This window comes from Helianthus annuus, chromosome 6 (genome assembly GCF_002127325.2).
Source record: "Helianthus annuus cultivar XRQ/B chromosome 6, HanXRQr2.0-SUNRISE, whole genome shotgun sequence".
NCBI lineage: Eukaryota > Viridiplantae > Streptophyta > Magnoliopsida > Asterales > Asteraceae > Helianthus > Helianthus annuus.
The window spans coordinates 18,526,905-18,541,402 of record NC_035438.2 but is presented as its reverse complement, the minus strand read 5'-3'; the positions used below and the strand labels follow the sequence as shown (position 1 = coordinate 18,541,402).

Here is a 14,498-nt window from a genome sequence, read left to right as displayed (position 1 = left end):
TTCGACTGAGTCTGCGAGTTTGATTCGAGTCTACACTTTCCAAAGTGATGTCTCTTGCAATTCTTGCACTAAGTCAATATGCTTTAAAGAGGTTGTGGTATCCATAGGATACCTTCCATAATGCCCGTAACGAGTTTAAGTTCATATTATGCCCCGTAGGGGTATTTCGGTCTTTTTAAAGATTATAAAAGAGGTTTCAGAGTTCTACAGGAAATCTGAGTTTCCCGAACAGTTTATAAAGTCTAAAATACTTTATTTAATAATTAAAATCAGTAGCAACTAGAATCGGGTCAAAAGACCTTGTAGAACTCAAGTTATGGCCGAAAAGGGTATATTCGGTATTTACCGAACCGTTGCCATAACCGCAGGTTATGAGCGGGTTAAAAATAATTAAAAATCTTTAAAAATCCCAAAATATTATTTTACATCAGTGCGTAAAAGGTTTGGTGTTGAAATCTGGGTTTAGATAGGCGTTATGCTAATTGCACTATTAAATTACTAAAGTTTCCATAATCGCTATTTAGCATAACTCCTATTCTGGACCTCGGATTGACGTGAAATTTTAGGGACATGCTTAGAAATCAGTAACTAAGGTTATGCTTCTTTCACATGTCTGAAATTCTCGTTTTAAATTAAAAAGGGCGTTACGGTCAACTTTTTAAGCATTTAACGGAAATGTGTAAAAGACTCGGACAAACAACGAACCGGTCACAGAGGGTTATACCATCATGTGACATGTTCCTAAGAGAGTCCTAAGGCATATCTAAATCAAACTTTAACGGGTCAGAACTGAAGTCAAAGCAAAAGTCAAAGCTTTTGCGACTTTCGGCTCCGAACCGGGTCAAAACAGTAAATGGTCGGATCAAACAAGCTTAGACTAGTTAATATACTTATTATCATGTTTTATAAGTGTTTAAACAGGTTACATATCATCTACATTATCGATTATGCAAGAAATCGCAAAATAGCATTTCTGTTGACTTTTTCTAAGCACGTTTGACTTGACTTTTGGACTAGTTAGAGTGGGAATCAGAGGGTGCCCTTTTAGAGGTTTAAAGCCCACATGATTACCAACATATAACTATCTTTGATTCGACAAACCACTGGACCATTTGTGATTTATCGCAAAGTCAATCGTTAATTACGACGGATTGACTTTTAAGCTAAACTATGCATAAACTAAGCCACAAAAGGGTAGACACACTTACAGAAGCTTGGTGCACGTCTAAGGATGATAGAAGAATGGTTTGGAGCTCCAGAGATGGATTAGAATGTAGATTTGAGGTGTGTTTCATTTGTGCACAATGCCTTGCCTTTTATAGTGAAAAATTGGCATAGGATCATTACAACTCAACCTACAAGGGATCATGGATGTTCAGCAGGTGGCCCTGGGTGCTAGGGGGCATGTAGAGGGCGCCCATGCTTCATTAATTGCCTCAATGATCGTTCACAAGCTCAAACAGCAAGTCTGTCCAAAGTTTCTGCATCTGGTGTCCTTACGCGGCCCGCATTAGGATTCAGGCATCATGGACGCGGGCCGCCTGAATCTTCATGTCAGTAAACGAATCAACAGGTGGCTCGCGGCCCGCATTAACTTGCTGGTTTCACTCACGCGGGCCGCCTGAGGCCTGAATTTCAAGATTTTCAAATCTTTTGTCATGATTAACCTGACCTTTCGGTTTCGAAGGGGTAACTTTGCGATTTGGCCCTCGATTATTTACAATTAAGGGCCTCGTGACTTTTACCCGCATTGTTAAGTCCCCGGTTAGTTTAATTACTATCCGAAAAGCCTTAACTTTTATTGTTGACGCTTTTAACCCCTCGCATACGAATTTGATCATAACTTTCTCGTTTTAAAACGGAACTTCGCGAAATTTATATAGTATATTCCAGTGAGCGTATTTTACTGTTACAAAGCCTCGGGCTCGTCAAAGGGTCACTCAGAGGTATAAATTAAACATGTTGACACAATTAACCCCTGTAGCTTGTAATCTCTCACTTTCTCCCGCGTTTCGCCCCGTATGATCCATGATTTATTCGTTTGAAGGTACGAGCATCGATTAGGGTTACTATACAGTATATTTACCCTTCGTTGACATTTATAACCCTCGAATTTACATACTTTCAAGGTTTGTCAACTTTAATCCTTTATTTATTATTTAATGCCACGTGTAAACTCATGACACATGTCAACACATTATTGGACACAAAATTTCGAGGTGTTACATAAGGAAGAGATGCGGACGAGATCCCCAATTATCATACGAGATCTCGTCGAACAGCAAGCGGCCGAACAGCGGTAACAAGTCTGCTTATGACTTTGTTACCCTACTTGTAAGACGGATAGAATAAACAAGGGTGGGCATTACCATGCCTATGACTATGTTTATTTGACCATTATCCAGATTCACATTGTTCGACCAAACATGGCCAACAATGACGCAAGTACCCAACATGGTTCCCACAACCGTGGCCAACAATGTCAAGCAACGAGGTAACCGCAAAGGATGTGCGGTTACTAGAGAGCTAATTGGAAGAACATGAACACCCCACAAAAGGGATCATCATTCGATGTCCAATCATGACAGAAGACAACTCTCTTCTTCATTCACCACCTCAAAGGTTGGTTCGAAGTTTGTGCACACCTTCAACCACCATCTCAGAGATTGGTTCGAAGTTTGTGCATCCGCCCGGCAAGGTCTCAAGGTTGGTTCGACACACCAACAGGTGGCACCCAACCCGAGGCTGAGAATTTCGCATCAGACGAAACATTCTCACCGGTACGGAAGAGGCATCAAATGACCCTTCCAGATCTCCAGCTTGATTTACAAAGAGCAAAGACCATCTACATGGCCTAGGATCTTCTCCAGACTCCAAACTACCTTTTAAACACCATAGTCCAGTACTCCTCCCACATGCAACTTGCATATGGCAGCAACACTAGACTAGGGGGACTTGAAGGGGTATGGTCCCAGATCTCGCGTCAACATCGACCGCGAGTGACCATTACCCTTATCAAAACCCCCACTAGCTAACAGCCTACTTATGTCCGTGCGGGAACGCATCGACACAGTGGTTGAATCCAATCTGTCCAGTGATGGAGGAGGACTTACCTGGAATATGAGAACGGTATAGCGATGCGGCTGACACCGCATCTGGTGTATGAAAACGGAAGTATTCACAGCGATGCGGCCTGGCATCACATCCAGTGAACACTTCTATCAATACAGAGAAGCTGGATAACAGCAACAGTCACCACGGCCGACGATGCGGCCTGGCACCGCATCTCGCGTATTTCTTGATCAGAAGAGTAGGACGCGGGAACATCTACAGTTACCGCAGACAGCGATGCGGCTTGCACCGCACCCTGTCTACTCATCAAGTGGGACTGACACCACAGAGCAAGTAGCACCAATGGCAGCCGCCTATCAGGACTACGTAAGCAGCAGACTGACGTGGCGTCGCCTCCCGGCCGACATGTCTGACACACCTGCAAAGGTGCAGTATGCCGTCAGTCTATCCATCTACCTCCTCCTTCATTCCTCGGCTATAAATACCAACCCTAAACCAGGTTTGAGGTATCTCTTCACAACTCTCTCACTACTACTACCATCATACTTTGCTTCCCAAGCAGACTACTGATTCTCACGCCGGAGAGTGGTAACAAGGAGCACCCCCCACCCCATCCTCCTTGTTACGAGTCACGGTTTGTTTCCTTGTGCAGGAGATCAACCCACCGGTGACCAGCCAGCGATCCTCGAGAGGAAGGGATTAACCCTTCTTGACGAGACCAGTGAGTTAACCCTGCCCGGTTAACCATTGTTTCATCAGGTCGGATAACAATATATATCACAATTAGCAACGGAAGAAAAAATAATAAAGTACAAGTATAAAACTTGACAATATTAAATAAAATTTATAGCGTTGTGCTCGGTACAAATATTTCACAAGGCAGGATCGAAATGAAAAGGGACTTTAGACATCATATGTCTTTAGCCACGGAGTCGTAAATTTCAAAGCGTTATGGCCGAACCGAATCCAGCATACTATTGAGGTTCGTCACCTAAGGTTAATCATTAAAAATAAGTCAATGTTCACTGATAAATACTATTAACCGACACATTTTAAAAAGATTTTTATTCAATAATCACTGGGATAATTTTTTGTTACCGAATTTAAGGCTTGTCGTACATTCGGGAACCGGTATTTGATCAATATACACACCAAAATATTTGTGTCTGTCAGGTGCATGCCTACACCCTGCAATTAAAGGCCATTACCATTAAATGAATCGGGACGCCCGGATGCGGTAGTATTAACCCACAAATGTTTAATATGTTAATCAAGCAAAACGGATTAAAACGAATACCAACATCTGTAAGCATTTGCCCATTTGCGATATCCTACCAAGTAGCATATGCCACATCCCAAGTTTTAATTAAAAAGTGACTAAAAGTATTTGGTTCTCGTAGCAAAGTCTTATTCAAAGTATACTAGGTTAGAACCCTCTGTATTCCACGGGTTGAATAAATATAATTTTATATATTAAATAATAAAAAGTTATATTTTTATAAACCCCGTATATTGTACGGGTTAAATAAATGTAATTTTATATATCAAATAATAAAAAAAGTTATATTTTTAAAAACCATGTGTATTACACAGATTAAATAAATGTAATTTTGTATACTAAATACTAAAAACGTCGTATCTTTAAAAAAACCCATGTATAATCGGGTTGAATAAATCTACCAAATAATTAAAAAAATTACATCCTTAAAAACCCCGTATGATCTAAAAAAGAGATATATCTTTAAAAACCATGTGTATTACACATATTAAATAAATGTAATTTTGTATATCAAATACTAAAAACGTCGTATCTTTAAAAACCCCGTGTATAGTTGGGTTGAAAATCTACCAAATAATAAAAACATTATATCCTTAAAAACTCTGTGTATTACACGTGTTGAATAAATCTAATTTTACATAGCAAATGATAAAAAGTTATATCTTTAAAAACTTCGTGTATTACACGGGTTATATAAATGTAACTTTGTATAGTAAACAATAAAAAAAAAGTTATATTTTTCAAAACACCGCATTTTACACTTGTTAAATAAATATAATTTTGTATGCCAAATGATAAAACAGTTATATTTTTAATAAATTAGGATAACATTTAATATTAATTTATTATTTATATATTTAATATAAGATAAGTAGGAAAGAGAGGTACCTGTTTTAAAAATATATTAAATTAACAATTTAGATTTAAGGATAATATTTTATTAAAGTATGATGAGATTTAATATTAATTTATTATTTATTTAGTTAATATAAGATAAGTATAAATTTGAGAATACCTTTAATGAATAACACGTGTCCAAAAGTTGGTTTTTTATTATAGTAGATAGATTCACTTAGGTGTGATTATCTGGAGGGCTCTATAGTCCGAATTAACATGATTATTATCCGTTAGAATGTCTACGGGTCATTGGTAAGTCTTTTGACTTTGACCCGTTAACGTAGAATTATGCTTGGTTCCTCTAGATTAAGCATTGACCGTATAGAATGTGGTTTATACTCATACGAGTGAGGAGTCTCGTATGATACGGTAAAGGTTTTGAAAATGTTTGACCTGATACGACTAGTTTATATGGTTTATGTCATTTTAAGTATTCGTGCGCGTAAATACAAGTTTGGGTGGTCAAAGGGGTTCGTGACAAGTCTGACATGTCAAAATATATTTAATAGTGGTATATAAATTGTTTTGGTGTCAAAACACTTTGTTATAATATTAAGAAGTTCATTTGTCGCAAATTGCATAAAGCCGCGTTTGACTTTTATTAATACACGTTTGACTCGTCACTTGATCCACTTGAATGTGGTGATAACGGGATATAATTGCAGAGAATTATACCTTATGTTATAATGATCACGTGGGAAATTTTAATTGAACTTTGACTTGATCAAAATGGTCAGAACCGAAAGTCAAAGCAAAAATCAAACTGCTTGACTTTCGGATAAAATTCAACTAAATCTGAAAATGACTAAAGAGAATACTTACTAGGATTTGAAGAAATGCTTAGACTCAGAGATGGAGACTTCTTATAAGCAGAAACCAGCTCAAAAGATATTTTAGAAGTGAAGTGTGAAGATGTGATGAACAACTGAGGTTCTAGTCTTATTTATACTAATATTAAAGTGTTAAGATCATGACAAGTGCTATAAGAGGTGTTAAGAATGAGATTAGTGTCACTCCAGGTTTTACCAAGGTGAGATCAGGTGGCAAGAATCGTGAGAGAGGTGGCACAAGAGCAAGCAGGCTGCTGCCAGCTTGCTGTTTGCTGTCAGCGCACCCCTGCGGACCACAGACGCGCAACAGGTTTAAACATCCTTGCGAACCACAAGGGTTTAAGTGTTGCGGTCTGCAAGGGACCTCCAGTGGCCAAATCATTCTCCTTTTTCACATTTTTAGTCCCTCGAGTATATCCTGACCGTATATATTTATTATGGTTAATTTTTCATTTTTTGTTTTAAAGGTAAAAAAAAAATAAGTGTGTATATACAAATGTGTGTGTGTATATATATATTATTTATAATTATACTTTTGTTTTTTGTTTAAAGATTAAAAGAAAAATTAAAAAATAAAAGAATAAATGGGTAAATTAAGATTAAAAGAAAAAATAAAAAATAAAAAAAATAAATGGGTAAATTGTCAAAATCGTCCATGAGATTTGGAAATTGTCAAAGTTAATGATATATTTTAATGAATTAATGATTTGAATAGAAATGACAACAAAAATAAAAACTTATGAGTCTAACCACAAAATGTTTCATTTTTAGGCTTAATTTTAAAAGTGACCAAAGTTAGGGACGATTTTAGCTGTAAAATAACAACTGCATTTCAGAAATTCCAATTCTTAATCATCTTTTAGCCTTTTATATAATTCAAATTCAAATTCAGAAACAAAAAAAAAAAAATTAGAAATAAAAAAAAAATTCAAAACCTATAAACAGAAACAACTGAATAGGAATTTAATCATCTTTTAGCCTTTTATATAATTCAAAACCTATAAACAGAAACAACTGAATAGGAATATTTGATGATCTTTGACTCAAGAACAACGCATCAGAGAGACCAAAAACCACCACGTGGCACTTTCGCCTACGTGGCAACCTCTTATAGGCAGAACTACCACTGACCACGTTGAGTCAACCTGACACGTCACTAAGTATCAATTACGCTAAAACCTTCTTAAACTCTTCTCTGCAACTCCAAATTCAATCTCACTTTCAGATTCACAGACGCATCTAGGGTTTGTAAACAATATGAACACACATTCATCAAATTATCGTCCTCAAATGCACAAAATGCTGTTCAAATTAGGTCTAATCTCGTTTTTGCTGTTATTAAACTCAATTCCGTCACAATCAGCGGTTTCGAGCATCGATCTAGGCTCCGAATGGATAAAAGTAGCAGTTGTGAATCTGAAACCAGGTCAATCTCCGATATCTATCGCCATTAACGAGATGAGTAAACGGAAATCGCCAGCACTGGTCGCGTTTCACGCTAACGATCGGCTGATTGGAGAAGAAGCAGCCGGACTTGTGGCTAGGTATCCTAATAAGGTATACTCTCAGGTTCGTGATTTAATCGGAAAACCGTTTGATTATGTGAAGAAGTTTCTAGATTCGTATTATTTGCCGTTCGATGTGGTGGAAGATTCTAGAGGCGGTGTGGGGATTAAGATTGATGACGGTGTGACGGTGTATTCGCCGGAGGAGTTGACGGCGATGGTTTTAGGTTATGGTATGAGATTAGCGGAGTTTCATAGTAAGGTGATGGTGAAGGATGCGGTGGTTACGGTGCCTCCGTATTTTGGACAGGTGGAGAGGAAGGGGCTGCTTCAGGCAGCTGAATTGGCTGGATTGAATGTGTTGGCTCTTGTTAATGAGCATTCAGGTGCTGCGCTGCAGTATGGGATTGATAAGGATTTTTCTAATGGTTCGAGATATGTTGTTTTTTATGATATGGGATCTAGTAGCACTTATGCTGCTCTTGTTTATTTCTCGGCGTATAATACGAAGGAGTATGGGAAGACGGTTTCGGTTAATCAGTTTCAGGTACTGACGTTCGGCATTATGTTGATCATTTATACTATATGTGTTGATTTATTAATTGGTGACTTGTAGTATATATTATGTGTTAGACTTGGTATAATTGTTTAGATAATAGGGCTTCTTAGTTCACACGCTAAACTGCACTAGGATTCTACCCTGGTTTACAGATTGTTAGGTGTATGATTGGCAAAACTTGAATCATATGCAAGCAAAGTTTAACCAATTGTAATGCATTGGAGACGATTTAATCAGTTGACTACTCCATTAAATTTATGCCTAACATAAGTAATTGATTTTTTTACTAGGATCATATTTTTTGTTTAAGTGAAAAGCTTGAACATACTGAGACGTTATGCATTAGCTAAATAGGCAGGAATTTGGTTGGGAGTAACTTAACCAACACCTACAACCGGAGTGAAAATACGAAACCACTACCAATAAGATGAGACTCATCCAACCCAGAGACTCATTACTGAGATTTCCTCCAATTGACAGTATTAAACTATACTGATAATGCAAATACCAAACAATTGCCGAGAATAGTGAAGAGAACTGTTAATAAAACTGAGACCTTAGTTGCCACCCAAACCATTGACCCAGCCAAGTGGCCAACTGAAACCTTAGTTGCCACCCAAACCATTGACACCAAACACATGTGTTCCTTGTGAATTGGATGCCTAATCCTCAATTTTCTAGTAGTTACCTATATCATGTTATGGTTTATGAGGATTCAAAACTTTTGGTGTATTAGTACTATCATGATATTGCTTGATAACACATGTGTGATGCAGGTCAAAGATGTTAGATGGGACCCTGAGCTTGGTGGTCAAAATATGGAAATGCGGTTAGTGGAATACTTTGCTGATGAGTTCAACAAACAGGTTGGAAATGGGATTGATGTGAGGCAGTTTCCCAAAGCAATGGCCAAGCTGAAGAAGCAGGTTAAGCGTACAAAAGAAATTCTTAGTGCAAATACTGCAGCACCAATATCAGTTGAATCACTTCTTGATGACCGTGATTTTAGGTACATGCCACACATCTTTTCTTGGTTCTTCATATTTTAGGCATTTGTGTTCTTCCTATGAAATCTGTGATGATGGCCTTTAATCCAATGATAGTTTTTTATTGGAGTAACTTACTTTCACCTTTTTGTCATAGTATGTAAGAAAAAAATGCTTCTTTTTCCCAATGTATGTAACATACTTCCACTCGCGTTCTTCCTATGAAATCTGTGATGATGGCCTTTAATCCAATGATAGTTTTTAATTGGAGTAACTTACTTTCACCTTTTTGTCATAGTATGTAAGAAAAAATTGTTTCTTTTCCCAATGTATGTAACATACTTCCACTAGCTTACCATTGTATGCAAATAATCTTCTATGCTGAAATGGTGACGTGACGCGGGGTTGTGCCACATCATTATTTATGAAAGTTTTGTTAACTCGCTGGACATTATATTATTCTCATGTATCATTTATGATTTTGTATCCAGGAGCACAATAACTCGTCAGAAGTTTGAAGAGATGTGTGAAGATCTGTGGGAAAGATCTATTATCCCTGTGAAAGAGTTGCTTAAGCACTCAGGTTTGAAGGCTGATGAAATATATGCTTTTGAGTTGATTGGAGGTGGCACTCGAGTACCAAAGTTGCAGGTATTTTGCTATTTCTGTTCCATTCTATCATACACATAATAGTTGTAGGCCGTAGATCTTTTTATAATTTCTGTTATTAACATTATATATATTTTTTTTGCAAAACCCTTCGTGAGGTATCCTCACTTGTTTGGGAATGATGAGAGGTCTTGATCTCGTTGCAATAGCTATCTTTCTTTTATTATTATTATTATTCATTAATTATTAATTAATGTGTGATTCACAGGCTAAGCTTCAAGAGTTTCTTGGGAAGAGTGATGTTGATAGACATCTAGATGCAGATGAGGCTACAGTTCTAGGTGCTTCGTTACATGCTGCAAATCTTAGTGATGGAATAAAATTGAACCGTAAGCTTGGTATGATTGATGGTTCTATGTATGGATTTATGATGGATCTAGATGGTCCTGAACTTGTAAAAGATGAAACCACCACACAATTACTTGTGCCACGGTTGAAGAAGTTGCCCATCAAGGTAAATATTGATCAATTTCTATTCTTTTACTTATGAATGGATCGATTTGGGTTGCTGTTTATCTCCAACGGGTCAAATTTTTAAAGAAGTTAGCTAAAAGTGAAACGATCAAACAGGTTAAAGTTGTCCTAAGTCATTCTTTAATACATACATCATTCAATCTTTTTGTTAATGCATTACATATTTATAGAAGGTGTACAAACCTGTTTGCTGGTCAATCCAGCCCGGCCCATTTTGACCCGTTTTAACCAAACTAGTTTGACCCATTAGTTGTTAGTGATAGTTTTATCTTAAAAAAACTATCAGACGACAAGAAAGCTACCAATAGTTGTTAGTGATAGTTTTATCTTAAAAATCTGACAGATGTACCGGTCAATCACTCACAACAAGGATTTTGATGTTTCACTTTTATATGAGAACGAGAATCTCTTGCCACCTGGCGTTACCTCACGTACATTTGCGAAATATGCAGTCTCTGGTCTTGCTGATGCTAGTGAAAAGTAAGTACTGTAAACTTAAATATTCATCTCATATTAATAAAATGTTTTTTGAATTTTATATCTCTTATTCTTTAATTCTTTAGGTACATGTCACGCAACCTTTCGTCCCCTGTCAAAGCAACTCTTCATTTTTCTCTTAGTAGAAGTGGCATACTTTCTTTGGATCGTGCAGATGCTGTCATCGAAATATCCGAATGGGTGGAAGTCCCGAAAAAGAATCAGACTCTGAATAATACTAATGCTTCTACTCCCCTCAACCAAACGGTTGAAGCCAATTCTACCAACTCAGCAGAAACTAGTGATGTTCCCAATCAAGATGATTTGACTACCAACTTGGTCAACTCCACAGAAAATAACCAAAATAGTGTAGATCTTGGTACAGAAAAGAAACTAAAGAAACGGACTTTTAGAATACCGTTAAAGGTTTGATTTCTGGGAAGTTACTAGATTCAACCCCACTGAAAAACAATCTCGATGATTTTGACTTTTGGATATTTTGTCAACTGCTGCAGATCTCTGAAAAGAGTGTGGGGTCAGTAGCACCACTCTCAGAAGATTCTCTTTATGACGGTAAACTTAGATTGGATGCACTAGATTCGAAGGATGCAGATAGGAGGAGGACAGCAGAATTGAAGAATGATCTGGAAGGTTACATATATGCTACCAAAGAAAAGGTTTGAATTCCTGTTTGAAATTTATGTGTGTGTGTGTGTGCATATTAGTTTTTGTTTCTCGTGTTGATTCTGTGGTGATGTGGCAGCTTGATTATTTGGATGATTTGCAAAAAGTTTCTTCTAGTGAGCAACGCCAATCGTTCATCGAAAAGCTTGACGAGGTCAGTCTGTCTCTCTCAATGCACACATGTGCAGTATATGTATTATAATAGTAGAAATCCACTTAAGTTGTAATAGTCAGATAACCAGTTGTTTTAAGTGTTTGGAAAATTCTTGATAATTTAAGAAATTAATACATAAAATGACCAATGATAATCTTGTGAAAAAAAGGAGATTCATCTTGTGAGATGGGAGTAAAAGTCTCCAATTAGGTTATAAAGAAGGGGTAATAAGATAGTTTATTTCTCTTCTATACCATAGTTATTAATAGCGCTCATAGCAAGCGCTAAGTGAATAGTGTAGCGTAGCACACATGTGTCGCTATTTGATTTTGGCGCCTCCATAGCGGCAAATAGCGGGATTTTAGGTTTTTTGTTTTTTATTGCTTTAATATCAATAGCGGGATTTAATAGGTATAAAATAGCAGGATTTTAGTTTTTTTTCTGTTAAGCATACATATACAACAGCGTACAAAACAGCTTATTTGGATATAAAATACATATAAAATATTTCTAAAATTTTCTCCTAGTGTGTTGCTAAACATAAAATAGCGCCCGCTATTTCATCGTTGTCGCTATGTAGCGTATAGGTAGCTTGTCGCTATCGTCCGCAATTCGCTATCAATAACTATGTTCTATACACACGTGTATGTAAATATATATGCTTATCTAGACTACAAGTATAATTAGATAAACCCCCTTATAAATATAGTATATGTTGACTTTTTTTGTTGGCGAAATGAATGTTCATTGGTCATCAGCAACTAATGTATATACTCTTTTAGGTACAAGACTGGCTGTACACTGATGGGGAAGATGCTTCAGCTACTCAGTTTCAAGAACGCTTGGACCAATTGAAAGCTATTGGCGACCCTATTTTCTTCAGGTGTGCAATGAACGCAAGTTTTATTTCTATTTCCATATTACGAAACTTATATTCGTCAAAATATTATAGATACAAAGAGCTCACAGCAAGGCCAGAAGCATCAGAAACTGCTAAACAGTATTTCAGTGAGCTGCAAGAGGTAAATAAGATCCAATCACGTTGTTTCAAGTTGTGGAACCCCGTATTGTTATGTCTCGTCTGTCTATAATTTATGAACTTTTGGGTGCAAAACATATGACCTATCACTTGATTTTTATGCAGATTGTTAGTGGGTGGGAATCGAAAAAACCATGGATTTCAAAAGAGAAAATTGATCAGGTGAGAATTTCTTGCACTTTTCAAACATTGCTGTTGTTGACCTTTTTAATCATTCTCAACGAAATCATTTTCAGGTATTACGCGAGGCAGATGATCTCAAAAAGTGGTTAGATGACAAGGAGGCTGAGCAACAAAAGTGAGTTCAACATGAATCTTTACATGATATTATATGTTTTACTTTCCTTTTCCTTTTTGGACCTTAAAAGTGTCGATCTGTACAAAAAACTCAAATGGTGAAACATATGTTAATTTAGAAATATAATAGTAAGAAAAAATCAGGCTCTTTTTATATAAAATGTAGCGTTCTTCTTACAAGATATGCTTGAAAAGACCTGTATTCGTATCGGTGAACATTACATAAACAGTGTTATTCGTGCTTCTACACCCCTAATTGTTTAAAATCAAAATTCCCTTAACAGGTTATCTGCATCCAGCACCCCTGCTTATACTTCTCAAGAGGTTATGGACAAGCTGCTAGATCTTAAAGACAAGGTATGTTTGAATATCTTATGAATATTTCTTTCTGTCTTTCCTCTCAACCAGAGGTGATCTGGCCTGGCCATAGTTGTCAATAGCAAATAGCGACATAGCGACAAGGCACCTATAGGCTACGTAGCGAATAGCGACAGCTATTTTCTAAATAGTTGACTAACATCCTGTTTTATCTCCAAAGTGGTACGCGTAAAAGGAATAATCGGTCGAAAGTGGCCAAAGTGTATTTTCAAAGTGAAACCTCATAAATTATTGATAGAGGTGATCTGGCCTGGCTATAGTTGTCGATAGCGAATAGCGACAAGGCACCTATAGGCTACGTAGCGAATAGCGATAAATAGCGACAGCTATTTTCTAAATATCGATTACACTAGAAAAAGAATTTTGAAAATTTTTATATGTATGTTACATCAAAATACCCTTGTATATATGCTATTTTACATGTATATTTAACAAAAACCTATAAATCCAGCTATTTTATAGCTATATCTAATTGATATTAACATTAAAAAAAAAACCTAACTGTCGCTAAGTTAGCTATTGATGGCTAAGACCCATATAGCGACACGTGGTCGCATGGCTACATAGCGTGCTATAGCGGTCGCTATAGCCGCTATTAACAACTATGGGCCTGGCCAACCTCTTTTGACCCGTAACAAAAAGTTGCTTTTTATAACCCGACTATTTGGCCACCTTTAGTTTTTATATTAATTATTTTTGTTTTTTCCACCTTTTTTTTCCTTCTTCTTTGCTGACAAGTGACTGTCATATAATAATTACCAGGTATCAAGCACAAATCGAATCCCGAAGCCAAAACCAAAAGTCGAGAAACCAACTGTGAAGAATAATGATTCCAAACAAGAGGAAACAGTCGAGAAACCAACCGAGAGTCAAACAGACGAGTCAAAAAGTTATAGTTCCTCTAAAGATGACAATAACGATTCCAAACAACAGGAAACAGTTGGGGAATCAACCGAACATGATGAGCTGTGAGTTAACCTAACATACAAAATGAGTGGTTAGATTCTGGTTTCTATAGGAAAGATAGGGGAGAGGTAGTTAAACTAATATATATATATATCATAAAATCATTCAGACAGTTTTTTTGCATATTCCATTATTTGGGTCTGTTTTTGTCCCATTTCCAGGTATCAATTTTTGTACCCTCAACAATTTCTGATATTGTGATGTATAATGTTAGTATATATTGATGCATTTT

At 36.8% G+C, this 14,498-nt stretch overlaps 1 protein-coding gene across 2 annotated transcripts; it reads left to right on the top strand.

The window, feature by feature from the left end:
- Window positions 1–7,116: 7,116 nt before the first annotated feature.
- Window positions 7,117–14,494, top strand: LOC110864851 (heat shock 70 kDa protein 17). 2 transcript variants are annotated; one of them, XM_022114015.2, is made up of 14 exons: window positions 7,117–8,130; window positions 8,919–9,151; window positions 9,620–9,779; window positions 10,006–10,251; window positions 10,615–10,751; window positions 10,835–11,174; window positions 11,264–11,425; window positions 11,512–11,586; window positions 12,369–12,469; window positions 12,539–12,608; window positions 12,731–12,787; window positions 12,862–12,923; window positions 13,207–13,279; window positions 14,063–14,494. In XM_022114015.2, exons 1-14 carry the CDS (start codon window positions 7,336–7,338, stop codon window positions 14,270–14,272), a joined length of 2,721 nt encoding a protein of 906 aa, XP_021969707.1. In that variant the 5' UTR covers window positions 7,117–7,335; the 3' UTR covers window positions 14,273–14,494. The 2 variants fall into 2 exon arrangements, 1 of the variants encoding a protein (XP_021969707.1); XR_004860210.1 differs by lacking the exons at window positions 13,207–13,279; window positions 14,063–14,494 and having other exon boundaries at window positions 7,296–8,130; window positions 12,547–12,608; window positions 12,862–12,883.
- The last annotated feature ends 4 nt before the right edge of the window (window positions 14,495–14,498 follow it).